Here is a 20,086-nt window from a genome sequence, read left to right as displayed (position 1 = left end):
GAATGGATTTACACCACATCACAAAAAGGTCGCTTTGTGGACCAGGAGTTAGCCAAATTTTCTGCCAGTTTCTGCCAAATTTGATGATAATCTGTCCAGTGGTTCGGTCGCAATTCCTGTTCAAAATCCCTATGGAAATTAACATTTAGAAAACATGTTTTAGGACCCCCCTCGACAGAAGGTGGCGTGAGCATCGTAATTGTCTGGAAAATTTCACAAAGGTTTGTCATCTGGCACTAAAGATATAGGCAAGTAAAAAAATGATTTTTCTACAAAACAAGGTCCTAACTACAACTATCTAGTTAAAATATATATGTGTGTGTGTGTGTGTGTGTGTGTGCTAGACTTGGTATCCTTGGGGTGGTCTCCCCTAACTTTTTGCCTCTATTTCCCTGGTTGTTTCTGTGTGTTGGACTCTGTTTTTCCTGTTTTGTTTGCTCTAGACACTTTACCACTGCTGACCAGTGCTAAAGTGTAAGTGTTCCGTGTATAAAGTGTGTGGGTACATTGGCTTATCCATAATTGGCATATGTGATTTACTAGTAAGTCCTTAGTAAAGTGCACTCAAAGTGCCCAGGGCCTGTAAATCAAATGCTACTAGTGGGCCTGCAGCACTGGTTGTGCCACCCACATTAGTAGCCCTGTAAACATGGCTCAGACCTGCCACTGGAGTGTCTGTGTGCGCAGTTTTAAACTGCCAGTTCGACTTGGCAAGCACACCCACTTGCCAGGCCTAAGCCTTCCCTTTTTATACACGTAAGGCACCCCTAAGGTAGGCCCTCGGGAGCCCCATGGGCAGTGTGCAGTGTATGTTTAAGATGGGAAATGTACGTATGTGTTTTACAAATAACAGTGAAATACTGCCAAATTTGTTTTTCACTGTTGCAAGACATATCTCTCTCATAGGTTAACATGGGGGCTGCCTTTAAATATCCTTAAAGAACATATTCCCTTTGGGAGCAGATAGAAATATGGAGTTTAGGATCTCTGAACTCACAATTTAAAAATACATCTTTTAGTGAAGTTGTTTTTTAGAGTGTGTGTTTGAAAATGGCACTTTTTGAAAGTAGGCATTTTCTTGCTTAAACCATTCTGTGACTGCCTGTTTGTGGATTCCCTGTATGGGTCAGTTTGACAGTTGGGCTGTTTGCACCTCTCCTCTAGATAGTGACACAAAGGGAGCTGGGGTGTAGCTAGCATAGCCTGATGGGCCATCTGGGCTGATGAGAGGGGAGGAGTGGTTACTTACACCTAAAGTGGCTGTGCCTGCCCTCACATATTGCAGTCTCCACCCCCACTGGTGTGTGTCTGGGGCCTCGCCTGCACAAGGCAGGATCTTGAAAACAACAGAGGCTTCTTTTTGAAGTAGGCCTACTTCAAAGGCAGAAAGGGGTATAAGAAGGGGACACAAACCCTCTGAAAATCAGATTACTTGTGGAACCAAGAAGAACCTCTGCCCGGGAGAAGATCTGGAGAAGCTGGGGAGCAGTACTGCTCCTTTGCCTATGACTGTGCTTTGCTGGGTTGGCCTGCAGTAGCTGCTTCTGCCTGAGAGAGGACAAAGACTGACTTTTGTATGACTTCCCAATGGTGAAGAATCTCCAAGGGCTTGAACTGAGCTTGCCTCCTGTTGTTGAAGTCTCAGGGACAACAAAGACTTCTCTCTGCCAGCACCTGGGCTTCCTGCTGAGAGTCCTGTCTGCCAGGAGGTGCCCTAACCTGTTTCTGGCCCCTTGAAAGGTCCAGCTGGTGGAAAAGGACAGAACTCCATGCAAAGACTTCCGTGCAGGGAAACATTCGACACACCAGTTGCCATGTGGCTGATAAACGATGCTGCGCCGGCTTAGCGGCTAAAATCAACATGCCGCCAGCATCGTGGCTGTTAAACCAATGCAACACAGATGGAGAAACAACGCGCAACACCCGCAGCGGCTGCTAACGACGCAAGCCCCACGCAGCGCTGTTTCTTGACACCGTGCGACCAGATTTCAACGCAACATAGCTGGGTGCGGAAAAGCGCCGTAAAGCCTGCCCAGACCAGTGGTGCCGGCCCGGGATCGACTCATCATTCTCTTGCGGGAAAGAAGAAACAATGCATTCCGACTCAACCGGAGGAGGAATGGCACATGGTCTCGCTTACGAGTGAGAAATCAACGTATCGCTGGCCTTTTCTGACGCACACTCCCCCATACGGCTTTATTTTGACTGTACCCAGGTACTTTTGTGCAATAACAGTGTTCTCACTGTTTTCTAAGGATTATGGGCCAGATGTAGGAAGCATTTTGCACAGCACAAAGAGTGAAAATCGCTGTTTGCAACGTGCAAAATGCACTTTGCAATGCACAAAACGTGTGTGCGAGTCGCAATTAGGAAGGGGAGTCGCAGTGCAATGCAGGATTGCTTTGTGACCGCGAACGCGGTTGCAAAGCAATCGCAGTTAGCACCCATTTCCTGTGGACCACTGCCTGCTCTGAAAAAATGAAACAAAAACGTTTCATTTTTCGTTTTTGTAATGCAACTCATTTTCCTTTAAGGAAAACGGGCAGCATTACAAAACAAAACAATGCTTTATTAAAAAGCAGTCACAGACATGGTGGTCTGCTGTCTCCAGCAGGCCACCATCCCTGTGAGTGCTGCGATTCTGAAGGGCGTCGCAAATTGCGACCCACCTCATGAATATTCATGAGGTGGGCATTTGCGACCCCCTTGCGAGTCACAAACAGTGTCAGGGACACAGTTGTGCATAAGGTTTTGCGACTCGACCCCAACGTACCTACATCTGGCCCTAAGACTCTTATTCTTTTTAAACTTCATTTCTTGAATTGTGTATGTTGGATTTTGGTTGTTTTGGTCTTGTTTTGTTTAGATTAATATCACCTATTTTTCTAAACCTGTGTTGTGTCATTTTGTAGTGTTTTCACAGAGTTACTGTGTGTGATTGTAGAAATAGTTTACATATTGCTTCTGAAGTTAAGCCTGCCTGCTCGTGTCAAGCTACCAGGGGCAGGAGCAGGGGTTAACTGAGGGTGATTCTCGTTAGAGTATATTTCTGTGACCTATTATAATGTTGGGCTAAGAAACCTAGCAGTCTGCCTTTTCCCATAACTGTGTTATTTGGTGACTAATGTTATAATCCTATACTCCGTTTGCTGCTGTAGATCACAGTACCTTGCTCTTCTACCACAAAACTATTGATCATATATTTTCCTCATATTAATCCACTTCCCTTTCTCAGTGGAGCTGAAATGTAAAGCATTTCCACCAACCACTACTGTATTCCACTGCTCTCACCATGGATCACTTTGTGTTCTCTTCCTAATCTCTCTCTTTCTCCCTCTTTCTCACGCATTGCCCAAAGTGACTTTCCGGCACGAGTTCTAGTTTCTTCAGATAAGTATAAATATAACTATAACTTCTGAATTGTTTTGTTTTTTTAATGGGTAAAACATCGACCTAGCTTTAACGTCCATATACCTTTGTTTTTTTTCAGTGAATTTCTATATTTTTTTAAGGCACACATTAATATTTCTGACAGGTTGCGCCCAGACAATCAGGCCCTTGTTTTTTTCTCAGGATCCAAGGAGGATCTAAGGAGTATTCTCAAATCGGCCCAAAAAAAAAAGGACATTTTTTTTTCCATTAGGGATACTAAGGGATCCCTCTATGTGTCCTAGGTGGCCTGTATCATGACCCCTTATATGTTTTTACACCGTTTTTTCCCACCCCACCCCAGTCAATACAAGAAACAAAATGGTGGTCACAAGTTTTCTGTCAGGTTGCAGCCACCCGATCAGAGCCTTATTTTACTTTGAATCTTAGAAAGATCCAAGGAGGTGTCGCATCACTATATATAGAAATGTTGTTTTCATTTAATAACTAGAAATCTACTGGATAGATTTACAACAAATCACAAACAGGGTGCTTTCTAGACTATGAGCTACCTTTCTGCCAAATTTGGTGTAATTCTGTCCAATGGTTAGGTTGCTGTTCAAAATCTCTATGGAAATATGCATGGGGAACAAGCATTTTGGACTCTTCCCCTTTTTTTGGCCCCCATTGACCAATCACCCTGAAACTTTTCAAACTGATGCTGAAATGAGCATTGTATATTTTTGTGAAGATTCATCAAACGGCGCCATGATTATTAGCAAAACAAAAAAGCTTTTTCTATAGAAACTATGGGCCAGATTTATACTTTTTGATGCTAAATTGCACTAACGCAGTTTAGCATCAAAAAGTATACCACAGGCTAGCACCATCCCAAGACGCTTGCCGGGCATCATATTTATGGTATGATGACCGCCATTTATCTTGGGGCCGTCTTCCACTGTTTTGTTTTTTTCTACCATCCCTATGCATAGGACACAAAAATATGCTTTTCTTTTCCTGCCTTCTGTCAGTACCGACAGTGATGCATCTCTGACAGTATAACTTTAATTCAGCACTGATTGGTTTCCAGATCAGTCATGTCAAAAACCTCCAAAGTGCACATCCTCTGCTTTCCTCGCTGTTCTTCTTCATGCCCTTACCTGCTCCATCAGTTTTCCTTCCTAAGGTCTAGCCTTCTTGTTACCTTCTTATTTCTTATTGACTAGAAATCTAGAGGCACTTTTATTCCAATTTAAATAGATTCATTGTCTGGAAAGTGTCTGTTATTATTATTTAAGCCAGTGCTTGATTTGTAGCAAAATAATTGCCAGGGCTCTCCTCAGGTGTGATGTGGTGATAACAATAGCAATGCTGTTTTGCATGCAATATTACTTTGGCTTTTACTTGTACCCATCACAAGCAGACGTGTTGTAAGAATGCCCTTATGCCGCACCCCTAACTATATCAGCTATGATGTGTCTAAATAAGAACTGACACCGTTTGTTCGAACAGATGCAAAAATACTATGCTCAGCATTATCAAATGATGCACACATTCTCTTCCTGCAGAGCAAGCAAGCGAACTACTGGATGCAGGGGATGTGTGGTAAGAACCTATCAGCAGTGATCCACACTTAGTCGTATCTCCCCAGTTTTGTTTGTAGTTACGACAATAGCGTCACTTATATATTCAGGCTATGTTTTGCCTCCACAGAGTAGAAAAATGACTAAATTGTCCACATTGCATGTACTCTTCCTCAGAAACATGGCAACAGATTGGCTAGTCCTAACTGGCTAATCTAGCTCCTATGTAAGGTGCAATGGTATAGATAGCCCATAAATGTAACTCTGCAACATATGTGCTTCTGTGCAGGTTTACACCAGCCTAAGGAGTGAATGTAAACGTATGTCTTCAGCCCTCGTTGGTGTGAGCAAGGCTGGATAGGATACTGTCAAAGGAAACTATTGCGGCATGCCTAAAGTTAATCTAAAAAATGCACCTGTAGATAGTGCCTTGACGCCTTCAAGTATGGGTTCATGATGTCCAAATGTAGGACATCCCTAATATTTACATGGGTAAGTCCATGCGCAGAAGATACCAAACGCTACTTTGTCACGGCGCAGGGTATGGTAGCCTTTTCATTTGGTAAAAGCCTCCTTGTGAAAATATATCTATAGGCCCATATCTCTGGTCAGTAAATGCTAAATATATCATATAATCACTGTTGTAGTGATTATTATAAATCACATTCGGAGGCATTTACTGATTTTTGTTACACACACAGCTAATCTGATGTTTTGAAAATGTGTTTGACTCTGCAGGAAAGTCTGGGCCCCAGTGGTAACAATTAGCTCTTTAGTTTCTTATTTTAAAAAGCCCTTCCCAGTGAAAACAATAGTCCTGGGCCTGCTAGTAGGAAGGATGCAAAAAGTAATAACTGGCTACCTAACCAGGAAAGTGGAGAAAGGGATTGGACAGGACGAGAAAATTACCCTGATGGCCCAGACAAAGATTAGGCAGGAACCTTCCAAAGTAGCACATTTATGGTACTCAGTGCTGTAATCTCAGGTGTGCCTTTAAGGCTGCCTGCTACCAAGCAACCTGTCTCTGTTGCCAGCAGAGGCACCAGGTCAACGCAAGCCAGAGCTGTTTTGCAGGGTTTGGTCCCTCGTTTAAATAGGTCAGTCTCTAGCCCTGCTATTCCACAATTTTGATAGACCTCACAGACAAAGGGTTCCTGGAATAGTTCACAGTAAAACAATGGAAAGTTCTGGAAATAGAGGATGGTTTGGATAGGGAATTTTCTTGGGACTGGGTTGGAAGCTGCCATCAATCATTGGCTTCGGTACCCTAAAACAGAGGCTTCCCAAAACCAGATCATCAGAACACAACTGATGCTGAATAAGTGATTATTCCTGCCACATCCTGAATTGAAGCACAGAAATGACTTTGAAGGGTAAGACACGAAGACCACTTGTAGATAAAAAGGAAAATAAGAGGGTTCATTTTTGAAGAACCAGCTCATCAGTTGGGAGTGGAGTGAACTGGACATTGCATGGAGCCGGTTGGAGTGATTGGTTGCGCGTCCCTCTCACTAATATCTGTTATGTGGTCTCCGGGAAGAAAACCGTGACAGTGTGTGAGGTTTTAGAGTGACTTGGAGGAAGAAGCTAGGACTTTTTGCTGTGGTCTGGGGCAGGAATAAAGGGTAGAGATGTCTGTCTCCTCTTTGAACTTATCAGGAAGATTGGGCTTCCAGTCTAGAATGTAACCCACCCCTCCCTAGACTTCCAGGCCTCTTCTAAGGAGAACAGTGTGTCAGAACACATGGCCACGGTGGTGTGTCTCCACACGTGCAAGCAAGAATAACAACCCCGGAACAAAAAATCTTGCACAGCAGTACTTGTGCATTTACATTTATAGGCAGTGTAATAAAGCACTGCGGCCATTTTAGGATTTTTTGAAGTTGTATTTGCAATCCCAAATTGGCCAATGGCTATTTTCCAATGGTGAGATAAGAAAAAGTATGTATGGGAGTGCAAAAAAGAAGAGGGCATCTTCTTAGCAGTGTGCATCATCCAGACCCTCACAGATTGTAGTGGACACCCATTACTACATTATGTCCCTTACTTTTCTGAAAGGATTGCAAAAGCCATGAAAGATATTTCGTGGTCGAAAACAGTGTGATTTTATGAATTTTAGGCTTTGCCAATGCAAAATATATTTGAACCTGGTGCCCAAAATGACCTCATCATTGTGTATACCTATTTTTTGTTCTGCATGCATGTATTTGCCCAGTTAAACAGTCAATAGTGAATGAAACTGCAAACTTGAATGTGGCTGTGGCTAACACTAGCAGGTACAGAACATTCACAAAAACTGGATCCTGATTTCTCAGCACCATTAGCAACCTCTCCCCAGTATTCTTTTCCACCGGCAGATCGTTATCAGGCCTCCTGGGGAACCCCCTTTGGACAGTTCAGTTATGTCATCAATGATGTCATCAATGATGTCATTTGAGATTTTATCAGTGACACAATTACTAAAAGGTTAAGTACTCAAACAGTTAGTGAATGGTGTACCATATCTAATGTTGCCAGAGAGCCATACTGTCTAGTCCTTAGGGAGGGTGTTTATTGTGGTGGCATGTAGCTCGATGTCCCCTTGAGGAGGTGTAGAGATTAATTCAGGAAGAGGTGCAAAGCTCTAACGCGGGTAGGGCAAGAGAAAGCGGTAGTCCCTGTGAAAGGAAATGAACCAAGGGTCCCTATATATAACCAAAACTCTTGCTAGTGTCATTAAGTATATCAGACATGCATTCCCTACTGAGGGCTTACCAAGAACGGGTGTGCCATTACAACAGAGATTGAGCCATGGGCCTCTTCCATGCCGACACTAATGCCATTTTAGCTGCACCCAAGCAGAGCCACAAGATCCAACGGTCCCCATAAGTCTGGTATTTGAGGGATTAATCTTGGAGGCCCAAGAGGACACATTCGGGGGTGGCAGGAATAGGATATCCCAAGATGCCCTATATTTGCGCTTAAATATCAAGCAAATACGACCGTATCGTTGGGCAATCCCTCCATATATGCTTAAAGTCACCTAACAGCCCACATCCTCACCAGCAGCGATCAGTATTTGAAAATATTCTCCTAAGTTTTGCTGGGTAAAGATACCAGTCATAAAGTGTTTTGTAATGGGCTTCCCTTAAACTGGTGTATTTATTACACCTGGGTATATCAGACCATAATGTGTGCCATTGTTTACTAGTGATGGGAGATCCCAATATTACCTCTATATTTTTCAGTGAATTCATTTTGGTTTTGTATAGAAGCCTCACCAAAACTTCAATTTAACTTTTGGAGTTTTCAGTGGTAATCAGGGTTTTTGCTCTTGTGGTCTTGTCTTTTGTACCTCAATCTCTGTTTCTGACTAACCATTATGCCATACAATTTGCCTGTGAGCAATACGGAATCGCTTTAGCCTCTGTAAAAAAAAACTTGTAGTAGACAACCTAAGCCTTGCGCTTAATGGCTTGTAAGCATGTGACACAGACGTTGACTGCATATCATGATGGAAAGCCCTGATGTTTAACTATACAGGTGATTGTGTATACAAACCCTGTTTCCGAACCTTCAACATAGCCAAACTCTGCTGTGCACTTGCTCCAAAGGTAGGCAGCAGGGTGTAAACCACAGGAGTAAGTCCTGAGCCCCAATGTCATCAGGCCTTCTTTATCTGTTGCAGTGAAGCATGAGATGTAAAACGTGACCTCTAGCCAGGTTCCGTGACCCACCAATAACATGCGTCCAGCCCTCACAACCCATGGCCTTCAGTTGTTCACAGCGGGGTATGACCAAGGGCCTAAATACCCTACAATGCAGGACCTGGCTTTTGGTCAGCTCTTGCAACCCACCACCCACGGGCATCTAGCCACCGTTATGCACAGCATTCAACTTCACACAGAAGGGGGTCAACCGTAGAGCCTGGCTTGCAGACAAATCACTATGGAACCCAAATTTGTATGTGCTTTTTTGTGTTGCTTGGTGGTTACACGCTGGGCCATGTACAGCAGTGGGTCTTTAGTAAATAAAGCTTGCCCCTGTGATGTTCTACTGGGTGGATGGAGGTCTAGGCTGTACCTTTGTGGACCAGCTGCAGCAGAACCTTTTAGTTCATGAAGCTTGCCCTGGAACAGCTGAACTGGTCTAGAGGGTGGGATGAAGACTTCACTGTACCAGTATGGCACATGCGCAATGGGGCTATCCAGGCCCTGGAGATTGCCATGGCACTGGTCTAGCGGGCAGGTGGAGGTTTTGCTGGTACAGCCTTGGGCAATGTGCAGTGAGGCCCTTCAGTCCATGAAGCCTGCCTTGGTGCTTGTCTACCTGGTTGGGTGATAGCTTGATGGCACTGCCTTGGGAAATACTCTGCAGGGTGCTTCAGTCTGTCAGTCTTGCCATAGTGCTGGTGTACTGAGTGAGCAGAAGTCTGGATGGTTCTGGATTAGGCCATGTGCAGCCTGTGAAGTTGACCTGGTGCTGTTATACTGTGTGTTAGGGAGCTTGAGAGTACGTCTCTAGTGACATACCGTGTGTTCCTACAGTCTCCCAGTGCTGGTGAGCAGATTGACAGTTCCACCTTGAGTCATAGGTAAAGAGTGCCTAGAAGTCTCTGAAGCTTGCCCAGGTAGTGGTCTCTTGGTTGATGTGAAGTTTGACAGTACCGCCTTGGCCATGTGCAGCAAGGCCCTTCAGACTCATGAATCGTGACCAGTGCTACAGGTCTACAGGGTGAGTCGAAGCTGTGACGGTACCACCTAAGGCCATACAAAGCTTGACCTTTCAGTCTTTGTAGCGTCCCACAGGGCTGGTCTGCCAAGTGGGCAGAAGTCTTTATTGTAGCGCAATGGCCCATATGGCCCAAATGCCACAGATCCTTTCCGTCTGTGAAGTTTGCCGCTGTGCTGGTGTACCAGGTTGGCAGAACTCTTGACGGCACCACTGTGAACTATGTAGAGTGGGTACTTAAGGCCCTGACACCTGCCCCGGTGCTGTTCTACCAGCTGGGTGGAAGTCTTTATGGTACCACCTTGGACCATGAGCAGTTGGGGCTTCCATCCATGATGCTTGCCCTGTTCTGGTCCACTGTGTGAGTGAGAAAGCTGACAGTACTGGCTTTACAGGGTAGGGTCCTTCAGTCTGTGAAGCTTGCGCAGATGTCGGCCAATCGGGTGGTTAAAGGATGATTTTTAGGGTTCTGAAATGGGTAGTCTATTTGAGTAGTATAGGACTTTTGGGGTTGATTTACTAACCTTAGTGATCATTGTGAAGTCTGTAGAACGCAGGTTGTGCTCAGAGAACACGAATTGGCAAAATCAATGTCTGGGTTAAAATTTTAGTCATGATTAAATGTTTTTTTTTTTAAATAAAAACGTGCTGCACTGAAGAAACAAAGCCAAAAAAGGTTGCTTTCTACATATGACGCATCTACAAGAAACAATGTATTGTTTGATGATTCAGAGTAGTTTTGAAATGTAAAATAGTCGCTCCTGCGTTGTGATACAGGCACTTCATAGAAGGCGGAATGATAAATCATCCAGCCAATATCATGAGATGAGAGACAAATAGGCCTGTGGGTGGTGCAAACCTTCACTCTGCGCATGTTTTAAAGAATTGTTAATAATAGATTATGCAGACATTTGTGCTGTCAAGCTAGATCTAAAATTGTGGGTAAGTGCTTCCACCGTGGTGATCTCTGTATAACTTGCAGGTCAGAGGTTTAAATCTCATTAATAATGCTCAGTGGTGTAATGCAGACCTATGTGTGTGACTCGTTGGTCATAAGTAGGTTCCAAACATAGTGAGATAGGTTAGTGGGTTAATGCACCTACAGCAGTGGAATTTATTTTAACTGTATGTCACAGGTTCCAATTATAGTAAGAAGTCCCATCCTAGCAGTACACTGAAAGTGTGAGCTTTATATCAGCACAGTTTAGGGGTGCAAACAAAATAAAATACTTTCTACTGAAAGTTACTAAAGAAGTACCGTAGGGCACCTAAGACTGCGACCACCCAAAGTCCCACTCTGAACATAGCTGCTTCACTTTTTCGATTGTGTGTATGAGCTCTGTACCTTAAAAGTGCTGCTGAGTCTACTCTGCATTTCAGAGCATATGAGACAAGATTCCCATCTGAAGGGTCTCTGGTGATGTATGAGGCATAATTTAGACAAGAAAGTCTCTTGAAGCTTTCATGCAGACTGGTTGGTCTTGGTCTACATGCAGGTGTAGTTGTCCCACTAGCTTCATGTTTTGAAAAAAGGTGATAAATTTACATAGACCTTTATGCATTGGGGGGCTTTCAGTAAGCCCTCTTCAACCATTGGTCTTTCAGGAGTCCTTCACATTTTGCTACGAAAACCACAGCATACAGCTTGGGGACGTGGGTCTGTGCACATCAACCACTTGCTCTCCTCACTGTGACAATTGTAGTTGAGATTACTGAATGGTGACTTTCAATACAACTCAATATTGAGGTTACAATAGCGGAGAGAAGGTAAATGCATATTGTATCGATTTTGTATCCTTAACTCACTTTTATGTACCTTGGATATATAGGTCATCAAGGTGCCTATATTAGGGTATAACTATATTAAACCTATACTTACCTACATGTACACTTATCTGTCAGTATTTTATCTTTATTTTTAGGCCTTGATCTTGTGGTCGACTGATATTTACCACTTTTTCTTTTGGAAACGCATTTCATACCATACCACCCTCCCGCCCCGCCAACAAAGCTGGCTTTCCATGCAGAGTCAATAGCAGCACACATTTCAACAAACTTACAAAACAAATGTCAATCTCAATGTCCAAACAAATAGGAACTCTGCTAAAGGGAGGCGAAACTGTACATTTGTGTCAGTGTGTGTCAAGACCCAGTGTTGTGCAGTCCAACACTGCTATATCCCCATGGGGGTCTCTCATGCACCAAACTCATTAGGATGAGCCTTCCGAACCCCCGGAGTGCACCAGTTGTCCTCTGTCATCTGTGGTATGTTTTGTGTTATGTGGGTCCAGGCGTCCAACCATTCCCTTATTAAACTCCTTCTGCAACAGGGTCTCCTCCCAGCCGATCCACTTGAGCTCAGACAGTTAGCTCCTCATCCTTGGAGCCCTCCAGGGAACTCCAATTAATTGCTAAGTGGCGCCAGGCTAGTGTTAGTGATAGGGCCATGAATCTAGTTGTGATGGCATTGGCTTTCGTTCTAATGAACCGCTCCAATAGACAGACCCCTATGGTCTTATCTAAAGACATGTTTATGCACTTAGGTGTGATGTATACTCTATAGAGGAAATAGTGTTCTATGAGCTTGAATGTTGCATTCTAGGATACTGTGAGTGTGGGCGCTAGCATCTTGGTCCAGTTAGGGTCTCGGAAGGGGGAGACTAGATTCAGTGCCCATTTCTTTCAGAGCAGTTCCATGTTACATCTCGACTGGTCTAGGACAGCTCGGTAAAGCAACAATGTTGAATGCCATCGTCCATTAATCTCACGGATCATAGCAAGGATGTATCTGTAGGACTTGCAGCCACTCCAGTAGGATTGTCCCATGCACAGAAAGTGGCTCACTGGTAAACACGAGGGCTGCAAAATCATTCCATTAGTATGCAGTCCCCCTGCCATAGTGATCCTCAGCTCCACCCAGTCGCGCAGTTTACTCAAGGTGCTCTGGTGCACTTAGGCCAACAGGTTTGTGAGCAAGAGTACCTGGGAACAGAGGGTCCGAGTGCATGTGCACTGTAGCATCTGGGCCCACACAAATTAGAGAAATGCATTCAAGATCCCCTCACCCTTTTGCTGATCTTGAAGGGGTCAGCAAAAAGGATGTGGGGAAGTCTGCATTGTCTATACAGCGGGCACCCCATCAGTGGTCTTGGCAGTGTGCCTCCCACTGCAACTGTGCTGCCAGGTAGTAAAGCTCAAGGTCCGGACCACCACCACCTACGCCTCTGAGGTGGGCAATCTCAATTTCAAAAGCTCAATCATCTTCCTGTGGGGTCCTCAGATGAGGTGCAGGAGCAATGAATCAATATCTTTGAAGTTTTTCCTGGGTATTGATCCTGGGAATGAGGTAAATTAGTACTGTGGAGGAGGACCATCTTCGTCAGGGCCACTTTGCCTAGCACTCATAGCGGGAGTGTCTGCCACAAGTCACCAGATTGTCGCAAAGTTGTCCTAAGAGTTGTACCATCTATCAGTGGTTGTTCCGTTCGGTAGATGCTGACCCTCAAGTACTTCAGTGTGGCCATTGCAGGGAGCTCCCTAGTACTCTTGGCCTATCCCCTCCCCAGGACCCACGATAGAGGAGGCCCACTACTTGCCCAATTTAACCGTAGTCCTGAAAGTAGGTCAATGTGCTCCAGGGCTTCTAAAGTCCCTGCCTGTCTTCCACTTCACTTTAGATACAGCAACATGTCATCCGCATACGGTGATAGGTGAATGGGTGGGCCATTAACCACGAGCCCTTGATAGTGGGCGCCTTCAGCAGGACATTGACCAGCGGTTCCAGCGATATCACAAATAGCATCGGCGAGAGGGGACAGCCCTGCCAGGTGCCACCACCCACTGCATAGCTGTGAGATGTGATGCTGCCCGTTTTCACACGATCGGTTGTTATATATTGGAAGTCCCGGGACAGGGAGTCTAAGGCCTTTTCAATATTGATCACCAGTGCCAGGGCGTTTGAGGATGAGACCATTAGGTAGTGTCAGGATAAATCCTGATTGGTCGGGTGAATGAAGCCCTGTAATTGGGTTGAGTATGTTGCCCAATATATTGCTAAGTATCTTGTAATCCACATTCACTAAAGAGAGGGGCCTGTATGATTGCACAATTTTGCAGTCCATTCCAGAGTTAGGTAGCACCGTTATTAGTGTAACCCATCTTTACCACTTGATATTCGACAACCACACCACTGTAAATGAGGACATTTTGTTTACATTAAAAGTAGACCACATCAGTTACAGACCTGTGCGAATTATTGTCAGCATTCTTGTCTGCTTTCATTTCATGTGCGTTTTTAAATTTAGCTTTAATATTTTGTTTTATTATTTACGTTTTTTCATACATATTCACGCCACATTTGGGTTTCAGCATTTCTACTTTTTATGGGTTTTACACTGGTAATGACCAGTATATATGTTTGCAAATAAAATCACAGTTTTGCCAATCCTTTTTTCGTAGGGGCGCATGACGCAGCACTGATTTGAGAACACGTGTCACGTGGTCTAGATTACAGCTGTCACATTGTGCGGCCCTATTAAGATAGCTCAGTTTAGGACCGCACCTGTTTACATGTATGAGTGACAATAGAATGCTGACCTTTAACCTTTGATTCTTCGATTTAAATAAGTACCCTGAAGATGTTCACTAATAACAGCTGTCATAAGTGACAACAGACAATTCAGTTGTGGAATAAAGGTTTAAGTGAGTGGTCTGCGCGTTACACAAAATTCTTTGCTGCAGGTGCTTAATCTACTGAGCTACTTAAGAACCGTGCTTTCTTAATCGAAAATAAAGAGTACATTCTTCAGTTTCGTTTCATTTCTTGCAACATTTTCTTTCTAACTACCCACTGCTTGAACGTGGCTCTCTGCTCCCCTGGGAAGACCTCAGACCCGGAGTTCCTATTTTTTCACATTTCGAGCTTTTGAAAGGGACATGAGCTGCCACTTTAACAGGACTCACGTAAGGTCCCCTGTAGTCTCATTTTTACACCAACTCTGCCTCTGTTTGCTTTAATAATCATTTAGGAATAATTTAGATAGCTCTAAAATCTAATTTTTAATTGGCTACTGTACTTTTGTATTTTAAAGGTGAAAAAATCCAGATTTCGATGGTTTTCGCCATATTTTTACAACTTGATCATAAAAAGACCATGTCACTGAAATACTGTTCAGGTGGCATCCCTCCTCGATAGGAGCTGATGTAACCCTGCATGCCAAGCTGCTGTTTATTTATAATCTCAGACATGTTCCAGTTATATGAATCTTATCACACACCCCACCAGAAGTCATGGCGATTCTTGCAACCTTTAGTCTCAGAATCAACTAAAAATTAGTACGATGTGAAGTTTGATTGAATCAGTTTGCTCATACATAAATTTCTAGTTCACATAAAATGAATTTATGTCTTTATTGTCAATTAGGACACATGATCAAATAATAAATTGCACTATCGTACCAAAATACAATAACATCTGTAAAATATATATAAAATTATAATTCTAAAACTTTGCAATAAAACCCAAAAGCATATGCAAAGTTGTGAACAATTCATAAAACATCGTATAACCAGAAACCAAGCTACCCAAATTGCAATTGGTGGCAATCCACAGGTGTCATTATTGACATGGAAACTGACTCACCTGTTCACTCAACTCCAAGGCCCTCAGCAGGAACCCGACGAGGCACCCGGTGAGGACCGAGAGCATAGACAGGGTCAGTAGGCCGTTCTTTCTCCAGAAAGTGGTGAACCACTTCCCAACGTTGCCAAACCTAAAAGAAAAGGTGTTCAGCAGAGCCTTCTTGAAGCGCTCCCACATGATGGTCCCGCGCCCCACGCGCCGCTCCCACTGCGGGGGACTCCGTCACCATCCTTGTACATCCTCCATTACCGGTGATGCCTCCAGCCCCGGAGATGCACATCCCTTCCTCGGTCCAGGGCTCCTCTGAGGCGGATCAGCGCGAGCGCAATCGCTCAAGGTATTACCAAGGGCGCGCGAGGAGGAGGGAATACCATTTCCAAGCAGCTGTCCACGAATCCTCACTCTTTAATTACAACTGACATCTTAGCTCGCCAGTCCTTCCGTGGATCATTCATCAATTAAGTGGTCAGTGTTTTGAGAAGCAAACAATGAATACATTGTCTTTCTTAGTTATTCACCCTGTTGTAAGTAATATAACATTTTATTTCAATTGTAGATGGAGTACAAAGGCGAGGTGGTATTTCACTACTATGAACAAAAATATCTGCAGATGTAAGACTTGCACCAATAAGGTAGGAAACAAATTGTAAACAGCAATGGACACTCCTTGGGAAATATTGTTCAACTCTGTGGCCCTCATTCGCATTTGTTGGAATATGGTGTGATAATTACAATGTGTGGTAAATACCTCTCTCACTCTAAGGGCCTCATTTACAAGGAAATGTCGGAGCCCGGAGCAGCACCAAATGTGGCAGCGCCGTGCTCTGACATTTCAAACACGCAGGGATGCCACGTATTTACAACAATACGGCGCACCCCTGTGTGTTCCCTAGCGCTGGCTCTAAATTGAGCTGCCTAGCACCAACGCAGGCACCCTTGCACCAGAGAGCAAGGTGCCTCTGTTGCAGGGAATGACTGTTTATGTGCAGGAAGGTGTCCCTTCCTGCACAGAAACAATCAATAATGGCGAGTTGTTACTTGTATGTGTGCTGTATGCAGAATGCAGCACACATAGAAGTAGCAAATCATCATTATTTAATGATTTTTTATGTGCAGGAAGTGAAACCTTCCTGCACATAAACAATCATTAATGGTGTTTTGCTCTTTCTGTGTGTGCTGCAGAATGCAGCACCATAGTCAAATAAAAAATGAGAAAAAAACTATTTCTTCTCGTTGCGCCACTCTAACGCCACCAATAGGGTGGCATTAATTTTTTTGCAATGCCTCGAGTTTACGATTTCTCATAAATCTGGGGCAGTGTCAAAAGTAATGGGTGTTGAGTGAAAACGCCCGCAGCAACACCCATTGCATGCCCCTTTGCCACAGAAAACTGCGTGTGGGCCCATATTTACAAGGTGGCCTTAAGCCATGCAAAGTGACTTAACACTGCCTTGTAAATATGGAAAAGGGCACCGCGCCACCGTAGTGTTGCTAAAAGTGACACTTCAGTGGCACAAGGGCTTCGTAAATGAGGCCCTAAGATTCTAAATGGAAAATGAGGCGTAACTTGAAGAATCATATTTTAACACACTGAATTTCTGGTTTACATCTTTTGCCTTTTTTACAGTCCTTTTCCTCCAATACATTTTTGCTGGTTTGACTTGCTGGAGTTTATTAAAGTAAAACTGCAAGGATGTGATATTTATCAGAAAACTAGTGATTCCAATACCTGTACAAACAATTGTTTGACCAGCAGTAAGAAATTAGTCATTCAATCTTAATGATGGCTTATGTCTGTGTACAATTTCCATGAATGATTAAAAAAACATACATTTGTATTTGTGACTTTTTGTTTTCAATATTATCACCTGTGTGTGCTTATCTTTGTGCCATATGCGTGATGGAGAAGTCTCGGGAACACACTAGTTTCTGTATTGTAATGTTTTGTCATAGAGATTAACTAGTTCCCATTTTGATGATAGGCATATTGCATTGTTGTTTGGAAAATACAGAAATGAAACAGCCATGATTCATGGTACTTCAATTCTTTGTCCTGCAAACAGTGAAAAAAAACACAAAGTAATTCAGCTAAATATTTCCTAAATGGCAAAAACAGAGAAATGAGGGAAGCAAAACAATTTCAGAAAAAAGCTGCAAATGCATTCTGCGTGGGAAATTCATCAGTGGGAGGATTTACAAGCCCCTTGCGCCACCGTGCTTCACAATAGCGTGATTTTGTTTTACACTAGTGTGGGGTTATGGTGGCCTTTGTAACCCCTTGCGCCACATTATACCTGTGCCAAGCATAATGTATGCAATGGGGGAAGGCGGGGGGTGTTCCCCTGTTGGAAGGCCTGTAAAAATGATGCAGTGAAATTTACAAGCATTCACTGTGCCGTGTTTAGCGTAATTTTTAACACCTGCCTAAGGCAGGCATTAATATGACGCTCCCATTGTTTTCAATGGGCCTCCGTCTACATTGCAGTATTAGCGCCATCAATATTGGCACTAATCCTGCAAAGTGGCACAACAGCATCAACATTTTTTATGCTATTGGCCTAATGACCGCAGTGGTGCTTTTATTGTAAATACGGCGCAACCATGGGGTCGTTAGGTGGTGATAGGGGCACGCAATAAAAGTGGCACATCGGGATCGATGCGCCACTTTCTTGTAAATATGCCCCTAAGTCTCTCTCTGCTTCTCTGATGTCCAAAGAAACTTGATTTTCATTAGTGAGAGCCCTCTGCATCTTTAGAGGTTTGTCGCCATCATTGGTCACCTTACTTTCAGTTAGACAATAAAAAAATACCTTTCCTTTCCCACCATCACTGGTCACCTTACATTCAGCTGGACAATAAAAAAATTGACTTTAATGTTCTATCTGTTCAGAATTTTGTGTACACCCGGATTTACCAGTTTAAAATTAGGACTAATAACTTCTCACACGTCGGTGGAAACCTCTGGCACTGTGGCAGTGATGTCCACACACAGAAAGTATAGGGAAGAATATTATCTTTATTTTGAAAGCACATCTTTGTTTATTTTAAAATGATTTCCTATGGGGTGTTATTTTAAGGGAGTGTGTTGCAATACCTGTGGGTGGCCATGTGTAGTGCTGGGCCATGCCTGGGCCATATTCCATTTACAACTTTTGTGAGAACTTTTTAACTCTAGAAACTTTGGAAGTGTAGGTTGTGAATAGTAATGGGCTTACTCTTTAGGGAGGTCGGTGGTTGTATTTGCATGCCCCTCCCTTAACCCCGCCTTACCCCTTCTTGAACACCTCCCATTTGGATGTAAGTATTTCCTATTTCCAGCTACTACCCTGCCTCCAAGGATGAAAGCAAAGGGCATCTAGATGAATAGATTTTGAATATGCAGCCTCATTGGTACCTAAAGTCAGGGTTGGACTGGAATAGAAAATAGGTCCAGGCACCAATATGAAAGTGGCCTAATTAGCAAGTCAGACCTCTATAAAAGTGGGTCACTGTTTGCAACTTGCGGCCATTTTGAATTTGGAAACACAAGCTATATAACTAATCTGCAAGGTATCGAGGACTGCATGGATTTGGGCTTGCTGCAGGAAATATTTGTGGTAATCAGGGACATAGCTTGATCAGTAAAATCGGGGGGAGGGGTGCTCCAGATTTCCCAACAATCACGTTGGCACATAATGTTAAAATACATTATAGGACAAGCAGGGCGCACAGAGGGACTTACGGGGCACTGGAAATGGAAAGAATTGAGGACTGGTAGGGGTATTAAGTAAGAGAAAAGGATTTTTTTTTTTAAATAACCAACATTTTTGAAGTATGTGTAAAAAGAGAGAGAGGGTGTATATTTACGTTTTTGTCTGTGTGTGTAAAATTTCCTGGTGAAATGCAACACCATACCCAAATGATAGCAACTGTTCCCAACTATTCATCACAAAATACGTTTATTAGGGAGGTGTAACACCCCTGAAGCTACGCCCCTGCTGGTATTATCAGGGTAACAACATCAAAAACCGGTCCACAAGACCATGAAGCGGGCCCAGAAACAGCCAAAATACGTCACCACAAAGTAACTTCTAGCACCAGCCCTTCGGGCACTGCCAGATTGCCATACAGGCCAGTCCGGCCCTGCTTGTAGTGTGACTGGACCGAGAATATTGCTTCTGGCACACAGACAAAACACAACCAAACCAGTGTGGACAGGGCAGATGTAACACAACAGGAAAACCCACACATCTTTCAGTCATTTTGAGGAGGCGGAGCATTGCGGACTGGCACACCTCCGGGAGCAGCACAGGTTGGGTACAGAGGTGTGGCGCTCATTGCTGCAGCAGGGGCAGTGACATCGGGGTCCAGGGTCTCATAATACCCGGAGCCAGTGTGGCCCTTTTCCCTTGTTGACATGTTACCCTCTGATCCTCAGATCACAATACTGAAGTCCAGTGTTTATCTCGTTGAGTCAACATATATCCTACTCTGTTCTGCGCATGCTCGATCCACGAGCCTTCATTAACATCAGTGATAATGCTGCGTCACTATCAAGTTTGATAACCTTCGTATGGGCTCCTGCCAAGCAGAGCAAATAAGGTATGCCACAGGCCCGTTTCCTGAGCAGTGGCAGGCTGCATAAGGCTTTTAAATCAGAATGGCTGCTAATTAGTTAATGGTAATCTGCTCAGCGCAGCTCGCGACATCACGCGACCCCTGGTAATCCCCTGATCTCTGGCAGGGGCTCATTTGAATAATGAGGAAAATAGGCCGGATGCGCAGGAGCTATTTTTGCTTGTCA

The 20,086-nt window shown here is 43.9% G+C and overlaps 1 protein-coding gene across 1 annotated transcript in view; it reads right to left on the bottom strand.

The window, feature by feature from the left end:
* The window catches only part of LOC138268137 (excitatory amino acid transporter 5-like), a 125,790-nt gene extending 110,116 nt beyond the window's left edge, over positions 1-15,674 (bottom strand). Inside the window, exon 1 of the mRNA XM_069217551.1 lies at positions 15,304-15,674. Within this exon, the coding sequence (XP_069073652.1) occupies positions 15,304-15,480 (177 nt within the window). The 5' untranslated portion in view covers positions 15,481-15,674. The remainder of the gene's footprint in view (positions 1-15,303) is intronic.
* Positions 15,675-20,086: the final 4,412 nt, after the last annotated feature.

This window comes from Pleurodeles waltl, chromosome 12 (assembly GCF_031143425.1).
Source record: "Pleurodeles waltl isolate 20211129_DDA chromosome 12, aPleWal1.hap1.20221129, whole genome shotgun sequence".
In the NCBI taxonomy this organism is placed as follows: domain Eukaryota; kingdom Metazoa; phylum Chordata; class Amphibia; order Caudata; family Salamandridae; genus Pleurodeles; species Pleurodeles waltl.
Note: the sequence above shows the minus strand (reverse complement) of the source record. Positions and strands in the feature narration are given on the sequence as shown.